The sequence below is a fragment of the Lissotriton vulgaris genome, chromosome 11 (assembly GCF_964263255.1).
Source record: "Lissotriton vulgaris chromosome 11, aLisVul1.2, whole genome shotgun sequence".
In the NCBI taxonomy this organism is placed as follows: domain Eukaryota; kingdom Metazoa; phylum Chordata; class Amphibia; order Caudata; family Salamandridae; genus Lissotriton; species Lissotriton vulgaris.
Window position 1 is genome coordinate 980,314,467 of NC_141699.1, and position 25,272 is coordinate 980,339,738.

Consider the following 25,272-nt stretch of genomic DNA (forward strand, 5'->3'; position numbering starts at 1 on the left):
CAGTGAATATTTCAGCAAAGCTGAATAGTCCATATGCATTTGCTATTTTTGAAAGTCCTGGGAAAATACTTCATTTTACATAAGCCATTTTCATAATGCCAAGGAGGGCCTTCTGTTTTCTGAAGGCAAAGTAATCTCTCCAAGAGCAACCCTCTTAGAGGTTTAAAGGGTAGATTCCCCATCTAAGGAAAGAAGAACTGGTACTTCCATTCCTCATCTTTCTTTCCATTAGTGGAATTCATTATTGAAGTCCACATACAGCACTATGTTCGCATAAAAACAGTACAGTGATATAATTAGTAAACAAAGACCACTTTTAAATGTTTTTAGGTTTACAAAAAGCCGAACCTCTGTTCAATTAGTCCTAAAACTTGAGCAGGTTTGCAGTTACCTCTATTTTCGGTTAAAATGTAAATCTATTATAGCCATTTGGGAGCCAATAATATGGCTTGAAAAAAAGGTTGCTACTAAATAGAACCCGAACAACCTTTTGCAAACTGATCAATAACATTTTACAATAAATGTTAAATGAACATCAATGCAGACATTTGATGCAAATTGAATATAGTAGAAAAAGGATAAAAGTGCAACCCAGGAACAGTGAAGATAAATAGTTCTTTAGAAACCATTACCAGCCTTCCATATATCCCAGGAATTTTTCCAGTTTTCTTCTGCTGAATCAGGGCATCAAGAACTTTTCCTCTGCTACGATTTGCTGATAATGAACTTTTGGCTTCCTCAACTTTCTGACGAAGATCTCGAACGGTAGTCCTCAAATTCACTTCCTCTTTCACAAGTTTGTCAAGATCAATCTCTTTCTAAATTAAAACAAATTTAGAAGCAATGAATTATTAATTACAATGATCATAACGGGCATGTCACTGTACAGTGAACATTTGCTTTTAAAAGCTACTTAGTCATATGCAACTGAATCATTACCGAACATAGAACTAAGAATGCAACCCTTCTACACATCAAGTGGTGCTCATTTCAAGCTTCAACCATCAGAAGACCATGTCTGAATGAAGAAACTGAGAATTCCTGCCTCTGCACTTATTTTCCCATCCATTTAATTAAGAGGACTAAAATAACCGTAACTGCATAACACGTTTTAGCCAGCTTAGAATCTCTCATCAAACGTCTTGAGTTATCAGTCCTCACCAAAATGCAAACTGACTGAAAACACCTCGCCCAATTTGTATGGATTCCGACGGGAGCAAAAGCATTAGAAATCCCATAACTTCTGAATCATGTGTGATCAAGGCAATACCACCACTTTTGTGCTTTTTAATGTACGTTTTCTGCATAATGTGCATGGATGACTATTTGGACTGCTGACCTTTTTTGGGGTGGGGAGGGGGGGGGGGGGGGGGACGGGACGGACAGGTAGGAAAGTGTCCCTTTTGCATGGTCAACACACTTTTTGCCTGATATCGGATGCTCTTTGCGTGCACTGGGACCTTTGTTTCCACAACTGGCACACCTCAGACTCACCTGTAAATCCATGTAAAAGGTACCAGTGGCAGAGGGAGGCCTTTTGACCAGAGGGTCTCCAAGGGCTGCAGAATGTATCGTGCAACCCTCAAGGACCCCTCACCAAACACACACAATGCCACTGCAGAATGTGTTTTGGTGCAGACAAAACTTACGTCTGCATGGCACACATCGCTGTGTGCCATGCCCACCAACCACTGCCTGTGGCATAGGTAAGTCATCCCTCTAGCAAGCCTCACAGCCCTAAGCGAGGGTGCACTGTAACAGGTGATGAGCAATGTGCCCCTACAGTGTGTCATTCACCAACATTGTATGTGCAGTGGAGCCATATTGCATACATGAGCTGTGAGTTGGTCATCACGAACTTCACAGCTCCATGATGGCTTTACAGAATGCTAAAGAGTTTGGTGTCAAACTCCTCAGCATAATAAATCCACACTGATGTCAGCGTTTGACTTATTACAAAATGCACTCAGAGGGCATCTTGAAGGTGCCCCCTCAACTCCATGTTATGCGGATTGATCCGTACCAGCCTGCCATACAGACATGCTTCTAAACCTCTGAGGTGGGAGCCTTTGTGCTCTCGTTCATCCAGCCTCCTGTCCAGAGCCTGCAGCCTCTTTGTGGGACCGAGATACCCCATTGAGAAGCATTGGGTAGCCCAATGCGGGTTTTGCACCCTGCCCCCAGCTGCCCCTGTGCCACTGGTGATGTAACTTTGGTGCTGCTCATCTAGGACCCCCTGTGCTGAAGCTGTGGGTACTTAACTGCAAACCTTGCCTCTTTGAGGTAACCCCAGTCTCCATGTACTAAAATTGGGTCCAGGGATCTCTGCACCCAGCCGCCCCAGTGCCACTGGTGGTGCAGTAATTACCTTAAACTGACCCTTGCCCAGTGTTAGTTCAAACCCTTGAATACTGGAATTGTAAATCGATTACTTGCCTGCTAATGCTTATCACTGTTTTAATTCCATTCTATCCATTGCATACAAAAGTCAATCTATTGCAAAGTTCTACTGTTCTAAACTGAAAAAGCTTAAGTTTTTCTACTACTGTAAAACATTGTTTAACGACTTGCAATACTATAATTATAGTCCCGGTATCATCTCCCAAGCACAAGCTAACAGCAGTACCATTGATACCATCTCCAAACTAGATAAAACTGATGAACTGTCCGATCAAGGGCCTTGCGTGTCAACCACTCCCCATGAAACCACTGTTGTCTCTGATATAACAGAATCAGACTCACCCCCTGCAAATAAAAGCAAACAAAGTCAAGCACTAAGGAGGCGAAGTCCATTAAAAACAGCCCAAAAAAAGGGAAAGTCTAGTAAAACTGCGGGGATTGCTTTAGGAACCAAGCATGTGGACTTAAAGTACGATAAACAGACCATAGATACCCTATTTAAAAAAATACATGGGAAGATCGACTGTATTGAGAGGCGGGTCCGGTTAGAAATAAAAACTGTGCAAAAGGACATAGCAAAGTTATTGGAATTGGTAAATGCCCTCCAGTTGTCAAGTGTATCAAATACGCCATTGAATGTAAATGAACAAAACAGATGTGATACACAAGTTGGGCCTAAAAGGAAAATGCTACTTACCAGTATGCATCTGTTCTTGGCATGTAGAGATGCAGAGTTGCACACTGCATAGATTGCCACCTAGTGTTGCACCCGGATGTTTGCAGTTTGTTGTTGTCCTGAAAAGTTATTTGGAAGTCACGAGATAGGTGACTCCTCCTTTGGACCACATTGCGCATGGGCATCGGCTCCCATCCCCAGATTGTTTTTCGCCATTAGGGAAATGATGGAGCTTTGCAAGAAAAGGAAGGATGCCTGTGAGAAAGTGCCATCTTTCTTGCCTTGGTATGCCCCTACTTTTTTCTGAACTGCTGATGTGCCTTGACTGACTGTACCCTGGGTCCCTGCCAATCAGGGACCCAGGGCCTTATTACCTTCCCTAAAAAGAAAAGCTATGCTGAAACAAATACCCAATTGACATCTCTGGCCACCTGTCAGCTCCTAGTAAATGGTACCCTAGGTACCCAGGGCAGAGAAGACCCCCGAGGGCTGCAGCACTTATTGTGCCACCCTCAGGGGCCCTATACCCTGGCACCCACACACTGCCTTTGCAGGCTGAGTGCCAAAGTACAGAACTAAGCCAAGAGTCGACATAGCACACATCCCTGTGTGCCATGCCCACAGAACCCACTGCCCTGGCATACTTCAGTCACCCCTCTAGCTGGGTGCCCTATGCCAAGAGGTGAGGGCACAGGTGCATGAGCCCTGTGCCCCTACAGTACCCAGGGCCCTTCCTGAGCACTGTAAGTGCAGTGATGCCATTTACGAGTCTATGGTGCTGAGAGGTTGTCATTACCAACGCCACAGCACCATGACTACACTGAAGACTGACAAGTGACACATGTAAGATGCCAGAGAGGGCATCTTAGAGATGCCCCCCAAAACCCGAACCTACAATCCACGTGTGCGCTGAGCAGCTGCAGAGACTGCCACCTAGCAGACATGTTGCTGGACTCCTGGGTAGAGACACCCCGCTCTCCTGGGCCTGCAACAATGCACATCCTGGGCAAGGTGCTATGTCTCCTCCCCCAGGATGGACAGGGGGAAGCTTCAAAGGCATACCGCCTCTGAGAGCTTCTCCAGACCATTTGCTGTACCCAACAACTGCCCCCCCCCGTTCTACCCCCCACTCTGGCGGGAAGACTGGCAGGGAAAACTACGTCAGGAAGGAGTGTGTGCCAACCTTTGCAAACTCCACCCCTCAGGTGGAGGAGGCGAGGTGAGGCACAACCCCGGGTTCCGGCCATCTTGTAGATGGGGAGCCCTGCCCAATCCCAGCTAGGCTCCTGCCCCCCTCCCACAGGAGAGGAGCAGGCTAGGGGGTGTCCTCACCCCAGGACAGGGACCCATTGGTCCCTGCCCTTGCCCTACCTGTAACGCCCCTAAAATTAGTATTTAGGGGCTCCCTGAACCTTCCTTCCTCAGATCCAGATATCAAAAGAAGATCAAGAGGAAGAAGACCCGCCGCGCAGCTGCTAACAGGACAATAACCACTGACTTGTCCCCAGCCCTACCCGCCTGTTGATCCTGGAACATGCTTCTGCCTAATCCCGGCGACCTCCGCGGACAGCAACCTTGGGACACCCAGAGGACCTGCCTGCCTTGACCCTCTAGGAAATGGGGACTCCCATCAGCAGAGGCTCTGCTGCAACAACCCACCTGGTGCTCACCAGGGAGCTCCGGACCAGCACACTCTGCACCAGCCGAGCCCGGGCCGGGCCAACCCGAACCAAGACCACGAGGACGTGCCCCGGCGACTGGGACCCGAAGTCCAGTGCCCAAAGACCCTCCTCGACGAACCAGCAGACACCTGCAGACTCAGAACTAGGGGCCACCCCAGCCGCGACCGGCCGAGGGTAAGCTTTTCCGACACCCCTGCACCCTAGAGCCCCCTGCTCCAAGTTCCCAACTTTCCTCTCGAAGTGCTGGTCGCCCCTGGAGTCACCATCCCCAAGCCTGAAGCCTTTGTTCCTTTTTCAATATCCTCATTGGATAACATTGAGCGCCCAACGGCTCTAAAGCACCCTGCATCCAGCCGCCCGAGTGCCGCTGATTGTGACCTCTTTGCCCTATCCCACCCCCCCACCCCCCACCCTGAGCAAGTGACCAGGAGCCCAGCCCCCAGAGCAGCCACCAACCGAAGGCCCCCCTTTCCCTCATTGGATAACATTGAGCCTACCCCTGCTCCCGGCCGCCCCTGTGCCGCTGGGACTGAACTAACTGTACTCACCTGACCCTGGGGGACCCCTGAGTCTACGCCCAGAACCCTAACTTAACCAATCAAGTACTCACATGGAAACCAGTAATTCACTTACCTGCCATTGGATAACATTGACCCATTTTGACTCGAAAATTTTCAAAGTGTGAAGTTTAGAAAACTGAAAACATTCCTATAAAATGAGCCGAAGTCAGAATTCAAAAATACTCACCTGTGATCAGGAGAGAAGCCAGTACTGTACCTTTCATCCCAGTACTGAACAGCAAAAGTAATCCCTAGCTGGTTTACTAGTAACCTATATTTTCTCGATAGGAACCCATTGTCAGCTTTTCTATTAAATTTCTTCTGTCTACTTTTGAAAACTGCAAATATTCTTTAAAAATCGTACGAAAAACTGCAACGCAATTACCTACCTGTTTTGAGTTAAGGCCCCAGTGCTGGCCCTAGGAGAGTAGTGCTGGGTTACAAACGTAACGCGATCGTACTTTACCTGTAACCTGAATTTCCTCCCATTGGATAACATTGTCGGAATCACCTTGAAAAGTTTCAAAGTGTGAACTTTTAAAACCACTTTCATCACAGTAACTAAAACGTTTATGCTAATCTGGTTTCAGCTTAGATCCCAGGACTGAATCTAAGATCTAGTCCTGGAACTACCAAAGTAATCCACTGTACTTTCCTGTGAAAAACCCATTGAGCTCAATGCTAGAGTGTGTTTCAGAACTGTATTGCTTATTAGCTATCCTGTAATTGTGTGTACAAACTTATTGCTCCTCTGCAAAGTATTTACACGAGTACTCGTACCGTGAAAAGTATATTTTTATAACTGTTGGTTCTAAAAATAAAACCACTATATCTGTGGATATAACAATTGGCCTGGAGTTCAGTTCTTGAGTGTGTGACACCTTTTGCTGACTGAATGTGTGCAACAAATGCTTTACACTGTTCTCTGGTACTGCTTTACTGCTCGACCAAGCTACCACTTTGGAGAGTAAGGTCAGTTCTGACTTTAACCTCAGTTATACCTTTGGGGTTTGTGGACTCTATACACACACTGTACTGCCTTATTGTTATGTTATGTTATGTTATACCGGGGTTTTATATAGCGTACGGCTACTCAGAAGAGTGTCCCGACGCTTTGAATTGCGCACCAAACTCATAACATAACAGGAAAAACAGATAAAAGGCAGAAAAAAGGAAACCAGACAAGGCCAGAAAACTAAAAGGTAAAAAGCCAGGTTTTGAGCCCCTTCCTAAAGGCCAACAGGTTTGGAGTGCTGCGCAGGGCCACAGGCAGCTTATTCCACAACTGGGGCGCCAATAATTTGAAAGAGCGGCCTCCAATACGTGCTCTCTTCACACGAGGCACCGCCGCAAGAAACAAGGATTCTGACCTCAGCGACCTGGCTGGATGGTAAAAGGTCAGCCTTTTTTGGAGGTATTTCGCTCCGGAGGCGTGCAAGGCTGTGTGTGCCAGAGTAAGGGTCTTAAAAATTATCCGCTTCCGGACAGGAAGCCAGTGCAGTGCTTCCAGGAGGCCCGAGGCTCTGGCACGGCGAGATAATCCAAAAATGGCCCGTGCTGCCGAATTCTGGACCACCTGTAACCGTTGAAGCAGGTATTCTGGCAGGCCGAGATACAGAATGTTAGAGTAGTCAATTCTCGAGCCTATGATCGCCTGCACCGTGATCTTCCTGTGTTCCTCCGATAACAGGGGGAGAAACTTACGCAGCATCCGGAGCAGGCCAAAGCAGGTCAAAGTTATTGTCCAGTATATATAGAGCCACTTTCTCACAATACCCATGTAATTTGCATCTAATTAAGATAAAACTGGAACAGACAAGGGTAGCCGGGGAGGCGGGTGGGCGTGTGCAACTCTGCAGCTCTACATGCCTTGAGCAGATGCATACTGGTAAGTAGCATTTTCTGTTGGAAGCATATGAGCTGCTGATTGCACACTGTGCATAGATTGTATAGCAGTACCCATCCCTAGCGGCGACCACCCCTATTGGTTGCAGTAGTTTGGAATAAAAATAACAGCCTTGCCCACATTAGCTTGTTGCTTGGTTTGCGGTGTAGACCATGTAGCTGCTCTGCAGATGTAATCTAGGGGAATGTTCCCTAAAAGTGCCATTGAAGCCCCTATTTTTCTTGTAGAGTGGGCTTTAGGAGGAACAGATAACGTACGTTTAGCTTTGTGGTTACACATCTGTATGCATTTGACAATCCATCTAGCTATCTCAGATTTTGAAATGGGATTACCTTGGTGTGGTGGTGAGAAAGATACAAAAAGTTGTTTTGTCTTTCGAAAGGGTTGTGGCCTCTCTATGTAGTATAGCGATGCACTTTTGACATCTAATGTGTGAAGAGCTCTTTCTGGTACTGTCTGTGGTTGCGAGAAGAAAGAACAGTTGTTACTTACCTGTAAACAGGTGGTTCTCCAGTATTGGTGTCTTTCATAGATTCACATGCTTGAATATTCCCCGTCGTCGGAGTGGGAGTCCCACGGTAAATAAAATAGCAATAAATGCTAAATATATAATAATATATAATAAATATATATATACATAATAAGGAAAAACCCAAAAAATGCATACAATAACCATCTGGTACCTAACCAAGAGTTTCCACATAGGAATGCATGGGGAAAAAGAAGTTCCAATGCAGCCTATCCTTGTCATTATGTTAGTCCACACTGCAGCCAATCAGGCGCCAGCAGCCCTCTAGAACCTTCTCCTCAGAGCTCAAGCCCTCAGATTTTCGTAGCACAAGAGTGACCACAGAGTCTATGAGGAGAAGAGAGCCTCTGAGGGGAGGATGGGAGGGTCGCATGTGAATCTATGAAAGACACCAATACTGGAGAACCACCTGTTTACAGGTAAGTAACAACTGTTCTTCTCCAGTATTGGGGTGTCTTTCATAGATTCACATGCTTGAATATAGAATAGTAAGCAGTCCGTATCCGTACACAAAGTTTCCAGGATGCAATGTATACACAACAGGTTAAAATCAACAGGATTAAATCCATGTCACGGAAGTTATAAAACTGTATGTATACATAAAGAAGACATGCACAAGACTGGAAACCATAGGAGGAGGGTAGAACAGAGGCTCACCTTATTGAAAAAGATTCCGGAGCACAGCTTGTCCCACTGCGGTATCCCCTTCGGCCATGGCACCCAGATTGTAGTGCTTCGTGAACGTGTGCCTGCTGGACCACGTGGCAGCTCTGCAAATCTGATGCAATGGAACTCCGGCAAAGAGTGCAGTCGAAGAGGCCACAGACCTGGTAGAGTGGGCTCTCACTGCAGACTGTAAAGGCTTTCCCGCTTTCTGATGGCAGAAAGCAATCGCCGAGGCCACCCAGCGGGCTACTGTAGGTTTGGTGACTGGTCGCCCTTTTTGAAAACGGCCATAGGCCACGAAGAGCTGATCTGATTTTCGGAACTGGGCCGTTCTGCTGATGTAGAACTTTAAACATCTTTTAATGTCCAAAGAGTGCAGGCGTTGTTCCGCAGGTGATTGCGGATTGGCAAAGAAAGACTTCAGTATAACAGGCTCATTAATATGGAAGTCTGACGGCACTTTTGGAAGGAAAGTAGGATTAGTGCGTAAAAGCACAGAATCCGGTTTGAACTGTAGAAATGGCTGTTTAATTGTGAAAGCATGCATATCACTCACTCGACGTGAGGACGTCAGTGCGAGTAAAAGCGCAACCTTCCAGGTGACATACTTGAGATCTGCGCTATGAATTGGCTCAAATGGAGCAGTCATTAATTGTGAAAGTACAATGTTGAGGTGCCACTCTGGAGGAGGACGTCGAACTGGTGGAAAAGTCCGAAGAAGTCCTTTGAAGAACTGACGTATCAATCTGGATGAGCATAAGGAGGCGGAGCCATCATGGCGGAAGCGTGAGATTGCCGCCAGAAAAACTTTTAAAGTTGCATGTGACAAACCCGACTGAGCCAGATGGAGAAAGAAAGGGAGGAGCTCAGCGGGCGTGGCACGCAAAGGATGTACCCCGGCGTCTGCACACCAGTGGCAAAAGCGTTTCCACTTCAACTTATAGGTTTTTATAGTTGATGGAGCCCTGGCCTGAGCGAGGATGTTACGACACTCTTGAGGGATGCTTAGATGTGCAAATTCACAGTGCTCAGGTTCCAGGCTGACAAGCTCAGGGAAGAGGGGTCCGGATGGTAGATTTGACCCCTGTTCATGGAGAGAAGATCCATTCGAGGATGAAGAAGAATGGGTTTGCATTGAGACAGGAGTAGCAGCTCTGAGAACCACGCCTGTCGTGGCCACCTGGGGGCAATCAGAAGGATGTGACAAGGCTCTCTCCGCATCTTCCAAAGTACGCGAGGCACTAGAGGGATCGGAGGAAAAGCGTAGGCGAAGAGATTCGACCAATCCATCAGAAGGGCATTGCCTTGGGACCCTTTGTGGGGATGCCAGCTTGCGTAAGCGGGGCATTTGCGGTTCTCTGGAGTCGCAAAGAGGTCGATTGCAGGGTTTCCCCAACGGTGAAAGACCATATCGAGTGTTGGCTGGTGGAGTTCCCACTCGTGGTTGGATGATCGAGATCTGCTGAGGGAGTCCGCCAGGAGGTTGGACAAACCCGGAAGATGTACTGCCGTGATTTGGATTTGATGATTGATGGACCAGTCCCAAATCGCTTCTGCCAGGCGGGACAACACCGGAGACTTTGTTCCGCCCTGCTTGTTTATGTAATGCATGCAGGTCGTGTTGTCCGTTTGTATTAGAACTGACTCTCCCTGCAGCACTGGTTGAAATGATTTCAGGGCTAGAAAGATAGCCATCAGCTCCAACTTGTTGATGTGCCAGGTCTTTTGATGGAAGGTCCATTTCCCTTTCACGGACAGGTCTTGGAGGTGAGCTCCCCAGCCCTCCAGGGAGGCATCCGTCGTCAGTGTTAGATCTGGGGTGTTGGACAGAAAAGACGTGCCTGCTGCTAGTTGGTGAGGTTGTGCCCACCATTTGAGCGCCTTTTTCATGGGAATGGTGATGGAGACCTGATCGTTGAAGGAACCGGTGACCTGACGCCACTGCTTGTCCAGAGCCTGTTGGATAGGTCGCGCTCGTAGTCGGCAATGAGGGACAAGAGCGATGCATGACGAAGCCATCCCCAAAAAAGACTTCAACAAGCGGACTGAAACGCACTTCTTTGCGAGAAGTAGCGATACTAGCCGGAGGATCCTCTGTTGACGTTCCCGGGAGACAAATGCTTTGACCAGGGTGGTGTCCAACGTTGCCCCTAGAAAATCTTTGCAAGTTGTTGGCTGCAATTGAGATTTCTCCAGATTGATGGACAGACCCAAGGAACGGAATACTGTCTGGCAGATTGCAGTATGATGTAGAAGTTGTGCACGGGATTGTGATTTCAGAAGGCAGTCGTCGAGATATGGGAATATCTGGATGCCTTGAAGACGAAGAAAAGCCATGACCGGAGCCAACATTTTTGTAAAGACTCGGGGGGCTGAACGGAGGCCAAATGGAAGGACCCGGAATTGGAAATGAAGGTGTCCCACCTTGAAACGCAGGAACTTGCGATGCGCCGCTAGAATTGGGACATGGAAGTAGGCGTCCCGGAGATCGATGGTAGTCATGAAATCTCCGACTGAGAGCAAACGCAAGATCTCTGTAAGCGTGAGCATACAGAAGGTCTGGTCCTTGAGATAATGATTGAGTGCTCTCAAGTCCAGTATTGGTCTCCATTCTCCGTTCTTTTTGATGACGAGGAAAAAACGGGAATAAAACCCCTTCCCTCTCTGCGACTTTGGCACAACCTCCACCGCACCCTTTTGAAGGAGAAGGCGAACCTGATGAAATAGTTCTTTGAGGTGCGGAGGTGGCGGTCCGGAAGGTGGCGTTGGAGGAGGTACCTCGACAAATTCCAATGCATGGCCTCTCTTCACAATGTCGAGTGCCCAACGGTCCGTAGTAATGGAGGACCATTGAGAACCAAACAGAGAGATTTGACCTCCAATCCTCCGTTCGACCGAGGAGTCACTGGCGTTTGTTGGATTGACCTCTGAAATTAGACTTCCCTCTGTAAGTCCTGGCAGGCTGCTGACGGGACGACTGCTGGCGGTTACCGGTGTAACGCTGGTTACCTTGGTTGAAGGACCGGTATTGACTGCTTCCTCCACGAAAAGTGGACGTAGTGCCACGTCCTCGAGCACCCCGAAAGGGCTGTTTCCTAAACTGAAGGGTACCCAAAGCACGTGCAGTGTCCGTGTCCTTTTTAATGGATTGTAGCGCCTCATCAATATGCGCTCCAAATAATGACTCGCCGTCATATGGCATATCTAGGATTCGTGCCTGAACTTCCTGCCGAAACGAAGTCGAGCGTAACCAACCCTGGCGACGCAGAACAGCTGCTCCAGCGAGCTGGCGAAAACCGGTGCAGGCTACATCCACTGCACAATCGATAAGTTCTTCTGCCGTCCTCTCTCCTTCTTGCAGAATTTTCTGTGCTTCTGCCTTGGAAACATCTGGAAGTAACGCTATGTAGGCGGCTAGATCAGCCCAAGCCTGGCGATCATAACGGCCTAAAATGGCCATGGCGTTGGCCACTCGAACTGTTGTAGAGGACATGGAGGAAAATTTTCGTCCAATAGCATCCAGGCGACGGCCCTCACGGTCCGGAGGAGCAGTGATCGTAGATGCCGGATTCTTTGAACCCCGTTGAGCTGCCTGCGTGACGACAGAGTCGGGCTTAGGTTGGCCTGTAAGGCATGCTGGAGATCCTATAGGAGCTTTGTATTTCTTCTCCAACCTTGGCAGCTGCGCTGGTAGAGAGTTTGGCGTCTTCATTATCTTCTCCCCTTCAGACCAGATGAAATCTATAATCGGGACTTTGTGGATTTGTTTCAAGGGCTGGTTTTTGAAATCGTATAGGAAGCAATCTTCCTCTCGGTGTGCTCGTGGCAATTTGAAACGCTGTGCTGCCCTATCCATTAACTGGTGGAAGCCTGCGATGTCCACTGGAGGAGAATCCGCTGCAGGCACCTGAGAAGGAGATGGTGTTTGAGCACGATAGTCATCCCACTCCGCCAAATGTTCCTCACCATCCTCTTCTACTTCAGAAACTTCACCATCTTCACGCTCTGGAGGATTCTCGTCATCATCATCCTCTGGATAGATGGTAGTGTGAACACGAACCGATGTAGTACGGTGAACAGTTACAGGAGACGCTGGTTGAGGAGGAGCCAGAACCGGGTTAGAAACCGGATTCACTACTGATGGGACCGTTGTAAGCTGTGGCGTTGGTGGGAAACGCCGATTGTAGTCTTCCAACATACTTTGGAGGTTTGATATCATGGAGATAGGCAACATCGCAGTTGGAATCTGAGTGTGAGTTGTTTGATGTTGATCATAAACATCTTCCTCGTCATTACTGAATTCTTGGCACTTAATATTTAGGTCCGAAAGACTGTGAGCTTGGCCATCAGACTCTTGTTCAGAATCAGTCGCAAACAGCGGAGATGGAGGATTAATCATCTCTTGCTCTGCAAGAGTCTCGAACTGTGGTTTGCTGGACTGCAAGGGCAAAAGAGGCATAGTAACAAAAGAAGAGGCCGGCGTCGAAATAGTGTCCTGCGTACGCGATGACGGCATGACATCAATTGACTTCTGCGATGGGATCGATTTGGATGCCATCGTCGACGAGGAGACCGTCGACGGAGCAGTCTTCAATGGTATAGATGGAGTCATCGTCGACAGAACCTTTACTTTCAATGTCTTCGTCGACGGAGTCATCGTCGACGGAGTCATCGTCAACGGAATCTTCGTCGACGGAGTCATCGTCGACGGAGTCATCGTCGACGGCATCATCGTCGACGGAGTCATCGTCGACGGAGTCATCGTCGACGGAACGGTCGTCGACGGAGCAGATGGAATAGGTCCCCTCGTCGACGGGATAGCCGTCGACGGTGCGCTAGTCGACGAGAGCGTAGACGGAGTCAAAGCCCTCACACTTCTAGTCGACGACGACCGGGTCGTCGACGAGTGAGCTCTTTTCGTCGATGACGATGAAATAGGAATCACAGAAGGCACAGTCTTAGAGCTGAGAACCACTCTCATCGACGATGAAGACGTCGACGCTAAGGCTGACGACGATCCAGAGGCCATCGTTGTTGTGACTGTCGTCGTCGATTTGGAACCAGAGACAACCATTCTCGTCGACGGAGTAGAAACTCCCGTCGTCGACGGCAAATCCGTTTTCCTCACAGAAATACTGGATCTTGAAGCAGAAGGAGCCTGAGAGCTTTGTCTCGTGGGCCCAGACGTGGTAGGCAAAGGTGAAGACACCGCAGGGGCCATTGTGAGGGAAACCTTCCTCTTTTTAAGAAATGGTGAAGGCACCTCCTGCACACTACCACGTTTAGAAGCTGCTTGAGAACGGCCTGACCCCAGACTTTCAGCGTCAGAAACTACATTATCTTTGTCTTTAAGCCTCTGAAGCCAGACAAGTAAACGGCCTTCTCTGTCCTTTTGAGTTTTCTCTGAGAATTTTCTACAGAGTTTACAGGTACCCACTTCATGGTCCGGGTAAAGGCAGTAAATACACTTACTGTGTGGGTCATCATGATATAATCTCAGCTTTCCACAAGAGGAACACGCTCTGAAGAGAGATTTCTTACTTGAAGACATTTTGGAAGAAACTGGAACACTTGAAGAAGAAAACTGAGCAGAGCTCAGGGAGACTCCCTTACACACGACGTGCGGTAGAAAATCTGAGGGCTTGAGCTCTGAGGAGAAGGTTCTAGAGGGCTGCTGGCGCCTGATTGGCTGCAGTTTGGACTAACATAATGACAAGGATAGGCTGCATTGGAACTTCTTTTTCCCCATGCATTCCTATGTGGAAACTCTTGGTTAGGTACCAGATGGTTATTGTATGCATTTTTTGGGTTTTTCCTTATTATGTATATATATATTTATTATATATTATTATATATTTAGCATTTATTGCTATTTTATTTACCGTGGGACTCCCACTCCGACGACGGGGAATATTCAAGCATGTGAATCTATGAAAGACACCCCAATACTGGAGAAACGGGCAGTTCCACAGATTGATTGAGATGGAAGGAAGAAATGATTTTGGGTAAGAATTTTGGATTGGTACGCAGAACTACCTTATTGTGATGCATTTGCAAAAAGGGTTCTTGAATGGTTAGTGCTTTAGTTCACTAACTCTCCGCAGAGAGGTAATAGCTACTAGGAACACAACTTTCCATGTTAAAAATTGTAGTTCACATTTGTGTAAGGGTTCGAAGGCGGCCCCATTAACCGTGTGAGAACGTTTAAATTCCACACAGGTGAAGGTGGTACTCTGGGAGGAATTCTTCTTTTAAGGCCTTCCATAAAGGCCTTAAAAGGCAGGCACTCTGAACAGAGATAGAGGTCTGTTTTTCAGATTTGCTGCAATAGCAGCAAGATGTAGTCTAATAGGCGTATAGGCTAAGTCGCATCTTTGGAGATACAGTAAGTATCCTATGATGTGTTGAATAGACATCTAGAGGATTAATATTGTTGTTGTGACAATATATTACAAATCGTTTTCACTTTGCTGCATTACATGCCCTAGTGGTTGGACGCTTAGCTTCTTTTAGGACATTCATGCAGTCTGGAGGAAGGTTCAAATATCCAAATTCTAGGATTTCAGGAGCCAGATCGCAAGGTTGAGCTGAGCTGGGTCCGGGTGTCTGATCTCTCTACGGTTCTGCGTTAAGAGGTGTGGAGACAGGTGTAATTTCTGGTGCGGTACTACCAACAGTTGTAGCAGTGTTGTGTACCACGGCTGTCTGGCCCACGTTGGATAAACTAGGATGAGGGTCAGAAAATGCTGCTGTAGTTTGCGTACTACTAGTGGCATGAGTAGTAGAGGTGGAAAAGCGTACGCAAATCTGTTTGACCAGTTCACCATATCGCATTGCCTTTGAACAGTGGGTGTGGATATCTGGTGGCGAAGCTTGGACATTTCTCGTTTTCGTGGGTGGCAAATAGGTCTATCTGAGGTTGTCCCCACATCTGAAAGAATGGCTGAAGAACTTGCATATGAAGTTCCCACTCGTGGGTCTGTGGTGTTTGTCGACTCAACAGATCTGCTATGGTATTTTGTACTCCTGGAACATGCTGGGCTAAGAAGGAATATGTTTTGAGGTATAGCCCACCACCATATGTCCTGTGCTAGTTGCAGGGAGTGTGTGCCTCCCTGCTTCTGTCTGTAATACATGCCTGTCATATGTTGTCTACACGGACTAACACACTTTGTTTGATACCTACTTTTGGAAAGCTTTTAGTGCTAGGAATATTGCTAGTATCTCCAGATGATTGATGTGGCGTAACTTTTGTTGTGGTGTCCACCTGCCTTGCATGTTGTGTTGTAGAAGGTGGGCTCCCCAGCCGGAGAGCGAAGCGTCCGCAGTTAAGATTATCTGAGGAACTGGCTCTAGGAACGGTCGTCCTTTGGAAAGGTTTTTGGTGTTCCACCACTGCAGAGAATGACGAGTCCGACCGTCTACCAACACTAGATCTGTTAATTGACCTTGAGCCTGGTTCCACTGAAGTGATAAGCATTTTTGTAGCGGACGCATTTGAAGTCTTGCATGGGGCACTATGAAAATGCAAGAAGCCATCGTCCCTATGAGTTGCATAAACACTCTTGCTGGAAGGGAATGTTGTAGCTGAAACCTGGTTAGAAGAGTTTGTATGCTGGCTATCCTTGCTGGAGTGGGATAGGCAAGCGCTTTTGAGGTGTTTATTGTGCACCGGCACCGAGGTATTGTACTTGGGATGTTTGTAGATGGGACTTGGCGTGGTTTATTGTGAACCCCAAGTTGTGAAGCAGTTGTATTGTGGCATGAGTGTGTTCCACGTATTGGTTGTATGAGCTGGCTTTTATGAGCCAGTCGTCTAGGTACAGGAAGACATGGATGTGTTGTCTTCGTAAATGCGCTGCCACCACTGCTAAGCACATGGTGAATACTCTTGGTGCTGTGACTCCGAATGGGAGTACTTTGAATTGATAGTGCTGTCAGTCTATTACAAATCTGGGATACTTCCTGTGAGCCTTGTGAATGAGAACATGGAAGTATGCGTCCATGAGATCTAAAGTAGTAAGGAAGTTGTTTTGCGACAGAAGCGGAGTGACTTGTTGCAGGGTGACCATGTGAAAATGGTCTTACTGTATGTATATGTGTAGCGGTCTGAAGTCTAGAATAGGCCTTAGAGAGCCGTCCTTTTTTGGAATCAGAAAATATAGAGAGTAAACCCCTTTGTTTTGTTGGTGCAGAGGAACTGGTTCTACTGCACTTTTTTGTATCAGGGATTCTACTTCTGGCTATAACAGTGCTAGATGTTCTTGTGACGCTGTTTGGGTGGTATGTTTGGGGGGGGAGGAGGGGGGGTAGATGTTAGTTCTAGACAGTAACCTGACCCACCTGTTTGATGTGACGTTGGTCCAGGCAGGAAGGAATTGTTGCAGTCTACCCCCCCACAGGAGTGGAATGTTGGGGGGGGGGGGATTGGAGATAGGAAAGTCATTGGGTAGAGGCAGAGCGGGAGTTGTTGGTTTTGCCTCTGCCTTTGTTGTTGTTACCCCTGTAACCCCCTCTTTGGTAGCCCTTAGTGAATGTGGATTGGTTAGGGTTTTGTAAGAGGTGGAGGGACTTTCGGAGGAGTAGCCTCTAGTATTGCCTCTGTATGATGAGCGACAAAAAACTTCTGGGCGCTTTTTTCATATTTTCTAAAGACACGTCAACATTTGGGCCGTATAAATGTGTCTCATCAAATGGCTGATTAAGGATGGAGATTTGTACCTCAGGTTTAAAACCGGAGATACGTAGTCAAGCATGTCTACATAGGAGGGTGCTGGTATTAATTGCTCTTTAGGCGGTATCTGCCACATCTAGGGCACAGCGAATGGAAGTGTTGGTAATATTTTTACCTTCCTGTATCAGTTCATTGGCTCTATTTTTGTATTTGTCAGGTAGATGCTGCATTATGGACTCTAGTTCATCATAATGAGCTCTGTCATATCTGGCCAGCAACGCTTGGGTGTTGGCGATGCGCCAGATATTAGCTGCTTGAGACGCTGTTCTTTTGCCTGAGGAGTCAAGAAGGTTGGATTCCTTCGCTGGTGGTGAGGCCTCACCTGATGGCCGAGAATTAGCACGTTTATGTGCATTAGACACTACTAAAGAGTCTAATGGTGCTGGACCTTTAATATAGACTGGATCTGTAGGGGCAGCTTTATATATTTTTTCAATTTGAGGATTGAGGACCCTAGCCCTGACGGGGTCTTTAAAAACCTCTGTTGCATGTTTGATTACAGCCTTAAGCATTGGGAAAATGGCAGTAGACCTTTGTGTGTCATCAAAAGTGTCTAGTAAGAAATCTTCCTCCACCGCATCTGTGTGTAAGTCCACCCCATGATATTGGGCAGCTCTTTGGACTAGTAGGTTAAAACCTTCAGTGTCCTCTGGTTGGGATGGTCTAGAAGGGTATAGGTCATCTTGTGGGATATAAGGCACATCAGGGGTGTTGTAATCATCCCATGGATTAGGTGACTGAGGGGGGACTATTGGTCCCTGCTGGGTCATGTGCACCTCCATCTGTGTCATCAGTCGGTGTCTACATCATCTTGTGGATCAGGGGATGGTGTAGGTGAATGGTGAGGTGGTATAGGAGGGAGAGCAGTATGGAGAGGTGGAGAAGAAGGTACCTTTAATGGAGAGGTTGCAATGCCTCTTCTTTGGAGGAGGTGCTGGCGCACCAAGTGGTCGCTTTTTGGAACAGAGTCAATTGACCAGTCTTAGGATCCTTGACAATAGTTTTTTGGTTAGGATCAGGTGTGAAAACTTCCTCTGTACAGGGCAGATCCTTCGGTGTCAAGGTTTTCGGCTCCGTAGGTTTTTTCGGCACCGAGTCAGTAGCTGATTTCGGTGTAGAAGTGTGCCCTTTTGAAGTGTCCTTTACCTGAACCTGTTTCTTTGGTTCCGGGTGTTTTTTCAGTTTTGAAGCGTGTGAATTTGGAGCTTTAGGCATTTTTTTTTAGTTGGCTCCGAATGCGGTTTCGGCATCGATGAGCCGCTGCCAGTCTTTCGTGCTGTGTGCTTCGGTGTCGGAGCAACGGTCTGCGTGGTTGCCCAAGATGGCTTTTTTTTCAGTGTCAGTGTAGGATCGGCACCGTGGATAGGCTGGCTCGAGCCCGAGCTGCCTGAAGGCTTAATGGGCTTTTTTGCCAGGCCCAAAGGTGGGGCGTGGGATGCAGGGTGTGCCCAAAGCCTTTTTAGAGGGTGTCGAGGAAGGGTCGGGGTCGACGATCTTACTTACGACCCATTGAGCTAGAGAGACTCCCTCGACGTCGGAGTCTTCGGCGTCTGAGGAGCTGGTACTCTTCGGCGTTCTGGCACGTCGACGCCCTCTTCGAAGAGGTCGTCGAGGATCGAAGCTGACGAGCGGGCCATTGTCCTTTGAGCTAGTCGGTCCCGGATCGTCTTCTTGAAGCGGAAGGAGGCACAAGTGGAACAGACTTTAGCCTCGTGCTCCGGTGAGAGGCAAAGGTTGCACACCTCATGTAGGTCGGTATGGGGAAACTTCGACCCACATCGAGAAAACTTCTTGAATGGCGTCCTTTCCATAAGGCAGAAGTAAGGCCTAGGTAGGCCCAAAGGCCTTCATCGACGACCGGAATCGAAGACTTCAAAGGTGAAGAATCGCGTTGATGTGGAGCGTGATCGAAACAATACCGTCAAATTGGGTGAGAATTGTGCGCCAAAGGAAATTCGGTTCCTAACCGGAGCGCAGGAAACCCATCCGAGCCCGATGGCGGAAAAAAACAATCAGGATGGATCCGATGCCCATGCGCAATGTGGTCCAAAGAAGGAATCACCTATCTCGTGACTTCCAAAGAACTTCAGGACAACAACAAACTGCAAACATCCGGGTCCAACATTAGGTGGCGATCTATTCACAGTGTGCAATCTGCAGCTCATATGCCTCGAACATATGATTAGTATGGATAACCTTTTAAAGGGTGAGCCCCCGCTACGCATTGATTCTTGTGGTAGCGAAGCACAGGTATTGCACACATTAAATTCAGGGGGTAATAGAGAAAATGGTAATAGGAAGTTTGATGACCAAACCCTTGGGATTACATCAGGATGCGTTTCTAGATTTACCCCCACAAAGCTACCCATATGTGATTGTTTTGAAAAATGTACCCGTATTACCTGGTAATACTATTGAAACTTGGGATTCACTAAAAAATAGGGTGATTCACTGGTTTACGGCAAATACCTCTTGTAGTATGGGTGCCTAGCGCATCATTATGGTTAGACGAGTTAGCAACTCTGCAAAAAAGTGTACCGGGTTCGTGTAATAGTACATTTTCACCGTCCCCGAGTAGTAGGTGTATTGCTAGAGAAAATAACAGTCAACCAGGTCAGACAATTTGATTACAACACAGAACACATTGTTGCTCTACCTCTGGGACATTTTTATAGACCTAGTACGGACTTATTTCCTGGTCTGGTTCAAGTCAGGGCCATTAGTTAATCACATTTTAAGATACCAATCATGCCAAATAGGTTTGAATCACTTAGGAGTAGTGAGGTGGATTGACTGAGTTCAAACATAGCATGTCAGAAAATATTGGTGGAGGACGTACTTGTTGTAAGAACAAAAGCAGCCCCATTGAAAGAAATAGTCTGTACGGACCAGGCCAAATCCCACAAAGGCATTTGTTAACACCATCAATAATATTAGTGAGAATTAAATCTCTTTAGAAATGGAGACACAAAGCCCTAGACACATAATAACCCCGCCCACCATGATGGCTGATTTAAATCCTTCCAGCCATCCACAGCAGGAACTCTTACATATTATGACATGGAATGTAGCAGGGGAAGGGAGTAAACTGTGTGACACTACTTGGCTTAAAAGCATACATACAGTGTGACGTGGTTTTAATACAAGAAACATGGCTTATTGATCATTTTTTTATGAATGGGTTTAAGACCATCTCAACAAATGTGATTCCCTCAAAGGCAGGCAGGGCTAGCGGAGGCCTGGCAACACTTATATCATTATCCTCTAGGCTGATACTAAAGAAATCATATCATAAAGCAACAAATTTCCAGATTTTACTTTTTTCCAGTTAAGGTATTACAGGACATTATAGTGATCAATATTCATAACATTTTTAATGTTTCAAGACATGACGTTATATTCTTAGATGAGGAGCTGACGGATTACATAAAGAGTGCAGGGCCGGATTGTCTTTTAATCTGTGCAGGAGACTAACATTGAACCATGCAATCATATCTGGGATTCAATGTGGTTATGAGGAGGAACTAGGTGGTGACTCCTCACACTTGCCGCATAATTATGGGGAAAGTATAAATCTTGTTATGTCTAAGTATAACCTGGAAGTCACGGAAAAGGACGCACAGGAGATGGACCGTGAGGGTAGGGGTATTATCCGCACTTTTGAGGGAGCCAGGTCATCCTCTTGTATTGACCATTTTATTACTTCAAATAATCTTAGGCCCCTCATATCTAAATGTTGTGTATGCCCTAGTTTATCAAGTAATCATCACCCCTTGTTAACTCTAAAATCTCCCCTTTTTAAAAAGCTTGAACCATGTATTCATGCTGCTGATGTAAAAACACACATTAAATGGACGGGAGTTGATCCAGAAGCTTTTTCAAATCTGATTTTACAAAAAAATAACCACCACATTATAACTTGCCTAGATAAATCCTCAAATAGCATGGACAGTTACGGCCTTCTTAAATATATATGTTGCAATTTCATGCAATTTGAAAAGGAATCCTAAAACAAATAGGTTTTATTACCCAAGCTGGGTTGATAAGCAATGCTCCAGATTAAATAGGGACTTAAAGTTAGCACTAAAAACTACCCCGCGTAATAGGGAGGATATTAGTTCCCTACGGACACTACATAAACAAGCTCTTATTCAAAGAAAAACAGAGATTAGGGATAACGCCTGGGAAAAATTAATTAAAGCTGCAGAGACCAAAGACTCGACACTTTTGGAAAACCCTGGATCAACCACTCTTCAAGGAGGTCCAATCAACTAAAGTTGATACAGTAGTGACTCCAGAAGAGTGGCTAACTCACTTTGAAGCAATTTTTAATGACACATCACCACACTATAAACAGGGAGAATAACTACTATTATTTTTAAAAATACTAAAACAGAAAGTATAAGCCAAGAGGAGATTAGAACAGCCCTCATGAATAGTGCTAGTGGCAAAGCGGCAGGCGCAGATGGGGTCCTCATTGATGTTTTTAAATTTAATATGGACTTTTGGGTGCCTATCCTGCATACATTTTTTAACGCAACAATCAACGGGGTGATGTCTGCAACTTGGGCGGAGAGCCTGATAGTCCCCATTTTCAAAAAGGTTGACAGGAGTAGCACTAGTTGTTATCGCCCAATATCTCTGCTAGTCTCAACATCTAAGGTAAAGGGCAGAATGATGCTGGCCAGGCTGGAGCACTGGGTAGAAGAAAAAACCATCTTATCTGTAGCCCAGTATGGTTTTAGAAGGGGCATTGGAACAACTGAAAAGTGTCTGAACCTAGAACCAATAGGAAAATATACTCTTGCAAGGGAAGACTCCCTTCACCTTTGCTTTGTAGATTTGTCAAGTGCATTCGACTTGGTAAATCATTCAAAGTAATGGCAGACGCTGGAAGGGATGGGCGCCCCTGAGGATATTAGTTTTCCATCTCAAATCTACGCATGTCTGACTGCGAAGATACACTATGGAAAAAATGGGGAATGATCAAAGCACTTTAGTATTTCATGCGGTATAAGACAGGGCTGTACCCTTGAACCTTTTATTTTCACTTCATATAAAGGGTGTTGGCTCATTATTACAGAACCTAAGGGTAGATGCTCCTAAGGTTCGTAAGCGGGTCACACCATTATTATTGTATGCCGAGGATGCTGTCCTAATCTCAAGGACAGCAAACTGCCTACAAACACAGATGGATAATTTTACTAATTTTATGACGGAAAAACATTTAAAAATTAATTTGAGCAAAACTTTAGTTATGTCATGAGGTAAAAAGAACACCAAGACCAAATCACATTACATTAACGGCATACTAATAGAGAGAAGGTTTGTTCTCTTTTTCTTATCTGGGGATTCTTTTTAACAGTAAGGCCACGTGGAACACACATAACCCTATGTAAATTGAAATTTGTGAAGTCCGTCGAGGTCATCTTTAGATTTTCCCAAAAAATTGATAAAAAACCAGTACGGGAGATTCTAAAGTTATATGGGGCAAAGTGCATTACCGTGAGTTGTTATTGGGGGAGGGGCCTTTGGGGTTTGGCCGATACATCGCCGTTACAAACCCTTGAAAGTAACTCTTTAGGACGATTGCTAGCCATACCCGCCTCCACATCTTCTACTATTATACAAAGAGAAACTGGAACATCATATATACACAATTTGATAAGTATTGCCACTCTAAACCTGTGGCACCGTATCTGGACTAGGGAAGAAACACATTTTAAGAGGGAAATATTAGACTGCGTGTCCCAAGACCACTGTAAGAAAATACCATGGATAAGCTATATCAGTGGTCTTTTAAAAGAATGCAATTTGGCCCTGAACTGGAAGCAACCCAAAGACATACAAAATATTAGTAAGTTGGAACTAAAAAAAGAGTCTTCATCGCTGGGGCGCTGTCAAGAGATGCGGCCTCGGGTACTATGACAACCATCGTTTTATCTTGAAGGGCCAAATGCCATGGGTATACAGCCATATCGAATAGTTTCTTACCTGTTGGTGTAGTTTTACACCTTGCAGATCTTTCTGGATTCACTATGCTGTGCATTATTCCGCGGTCTAGTGGTTGGGTCCGGAATTGTAGTCTTTTCTTTGAGTTTTTTTTCTCGTAGCCCAGGTGGGCGTCGACATCCCACCTTTTGGTGTCCGTCCTGTGACGTCGGCATGCTTCCTGCGGAAGCTCTCACCCTTGGGCGCCATCTTCGGATTCTTTTTTTCCCGTTTGTGTTTTGTTTCCGAATTGTATGGCAATGTTTTTATCTTTTCTCTTTTAGCGCTGTTTTCCTTGAAGTTCCATGAAGTCAATTATAAATTTTTTTTGTTTTTTGTTTACCACCTCTTGGCTCCAGCCTCATCTTTCTGGCGGAGGTGGGTGGGTTCGCGAGTGAATCCAGAAAGATCTTCAAGCTGCAAAACTACACCGACAGGTAAGAAACTATTCGTTTTGGAGCATGAATCTTTCTTGATTCACTATGCTGTGCATAGACTTCGTAGCGGTTTGTTGTTATTGTGGCAGCTGGGTGGAAGATGAGCTTGTGTTCTTGAATATGTGCTGAAGCACTTTCTGTCCCACTTGTGCTTCCTTGTTCATTTGTATGTCCACACAGTAGTGTTTTGTGAACGTGTGCACAGAAGCCCATGTTGCCGCCAGGCATATGTCCTGAATGGGAGTGTTTGCCAAGAAGGCTATTGTAGCTCCCTTCTTTCTTGTTAAATGGGCCCTTGGCCCCTCTACTAGTTCTTGTCCAGCTTGTTTGTGGCAGAATTGTATAGTTTGCGCGATCCATCGTGCAATTGTTCCTTTAGTAACAGCTTTTCCCATGAAACTTTCAGCAAAGGAGACAAAAAACTGTTTTGTTTTTCTGTGATCTTTAGTTCTCTCCCTGTAATGCATGACTGCACGTCTCGCATCCAGAGTGTGCAGTGCCCTTTCTGCTTTTGTTGTTGGTTTCTGAAAGAAACTTGGTATTTGAATCGTTTGGTTGATGTGGAACTTGGACACCACCTTTGGCATAAAGTGTGGGCCCGTTCTCATCACCACCCTGTCGTTGTGAATTTGTACGTAGGATTCCTGTAGTGTTAACTCCTGCAGCTCGCTTACCCTGCGTAGCGAGGTGATTGCCACTAGGAATGCAGTTTTTAACGTCAGCATCTGTAGTGAGGCTTTATGCATCGGTTCAAAAGGTGCTTTCATGAGTTCTGTAAGTACTATATTGAGGTTCCATGCCGGTGCTGGTAACCTTTTAGGTGGTGCTATTCTTTTTGCACCTTCCAAGAACCTTTTTACAATTATATAAGTAAATAAACCTTTGCCTGTTTCCCCTCTAGTGTAGGCGACAATGGCTGCTAGGTGTACCCTTAGCGATGATGAGCTCAGGTTAGTTTCGAGCAGGAGTGTGAGGTACTTAAGGACTGTAGAGTCTCTTGTCATCTTGTTGTGCAGACCCTCCTTTTTGCACCATAATGTGAACCTCTTCCATTTGGCCACGTAGCACTTACGTGTGCTTGGTCTTCTTGCCTCTGGAAGTACCCTCAGGGTGCTCTCAGGTAGCCTTAGGTGTGCGAACTCTATGTCCTCAAGAGCCAGGCTGCTAGGCTGAGACTTTCTGGCTCTGGATGCAACACCTCTCTGTTTTGCATGGAGAGTAGGTCTTTCCTCCTCCCAAATTTGTGAGGTGCACTCTGTCATTTCCATAATCAGAGAGTACCATGTTTGTCTGGCCCACTGGGGTGCGACCAGTAGGAGGGTCATGTTCCTGGTCCCGCACTTCCTGAGTACCTTGTATATCATGGGAATCGGCGGAAAAGCGTAGGCAAATGTCTTTGACCAGCTTATCCATAGGGCATTCCCCAGGGACCCCTCCTCTGGTTGCCTCGATGCGAAGTGTTGGCATTTTGCATTCTGGTGTGTTGCAAACAGGTCTATTGACGGTGTTCCCCACCTGTCGAACAGTCTTTGTTTCTTGTGCATTCAGCTCCCATTCGTGCGAGGCAGATGTCAGTCTGCTGAGCCAGTCCGCTTCCACGTTGTCTTTTCCTGGCAGATGTATCGCCAGTAGCTCTATTTTTAATGGTATTGCCCATTTCCATCTTTCTTGCGCTAGCTCTGACAGCGGTG

General features: G+C 46.4%; 1 protein-coding gene across 2 annotated transcripts in view; it reads right to left on the reverse strand.

The window, feature by feature from the left end:
- Positions 1-25,272, reverse strand: part of SMC4 (structural maintenance of chromosomes 4) — a 512,503-nt gene that overhangs the window by 291,295 nt on the left and 195,936 nt on the right. For both annotated transcript variants that reach the window (XM_086944206.1, XM_086944207.1), the window contains exon 12: positions 633-818. In XM_086944206.1, the coding sequence (XP_086800332.1) occupies positions 633-818 (186 nt within the window). The remainder of the gene's footprint in view (positions 1-632; positions 819-25,272) is intronic.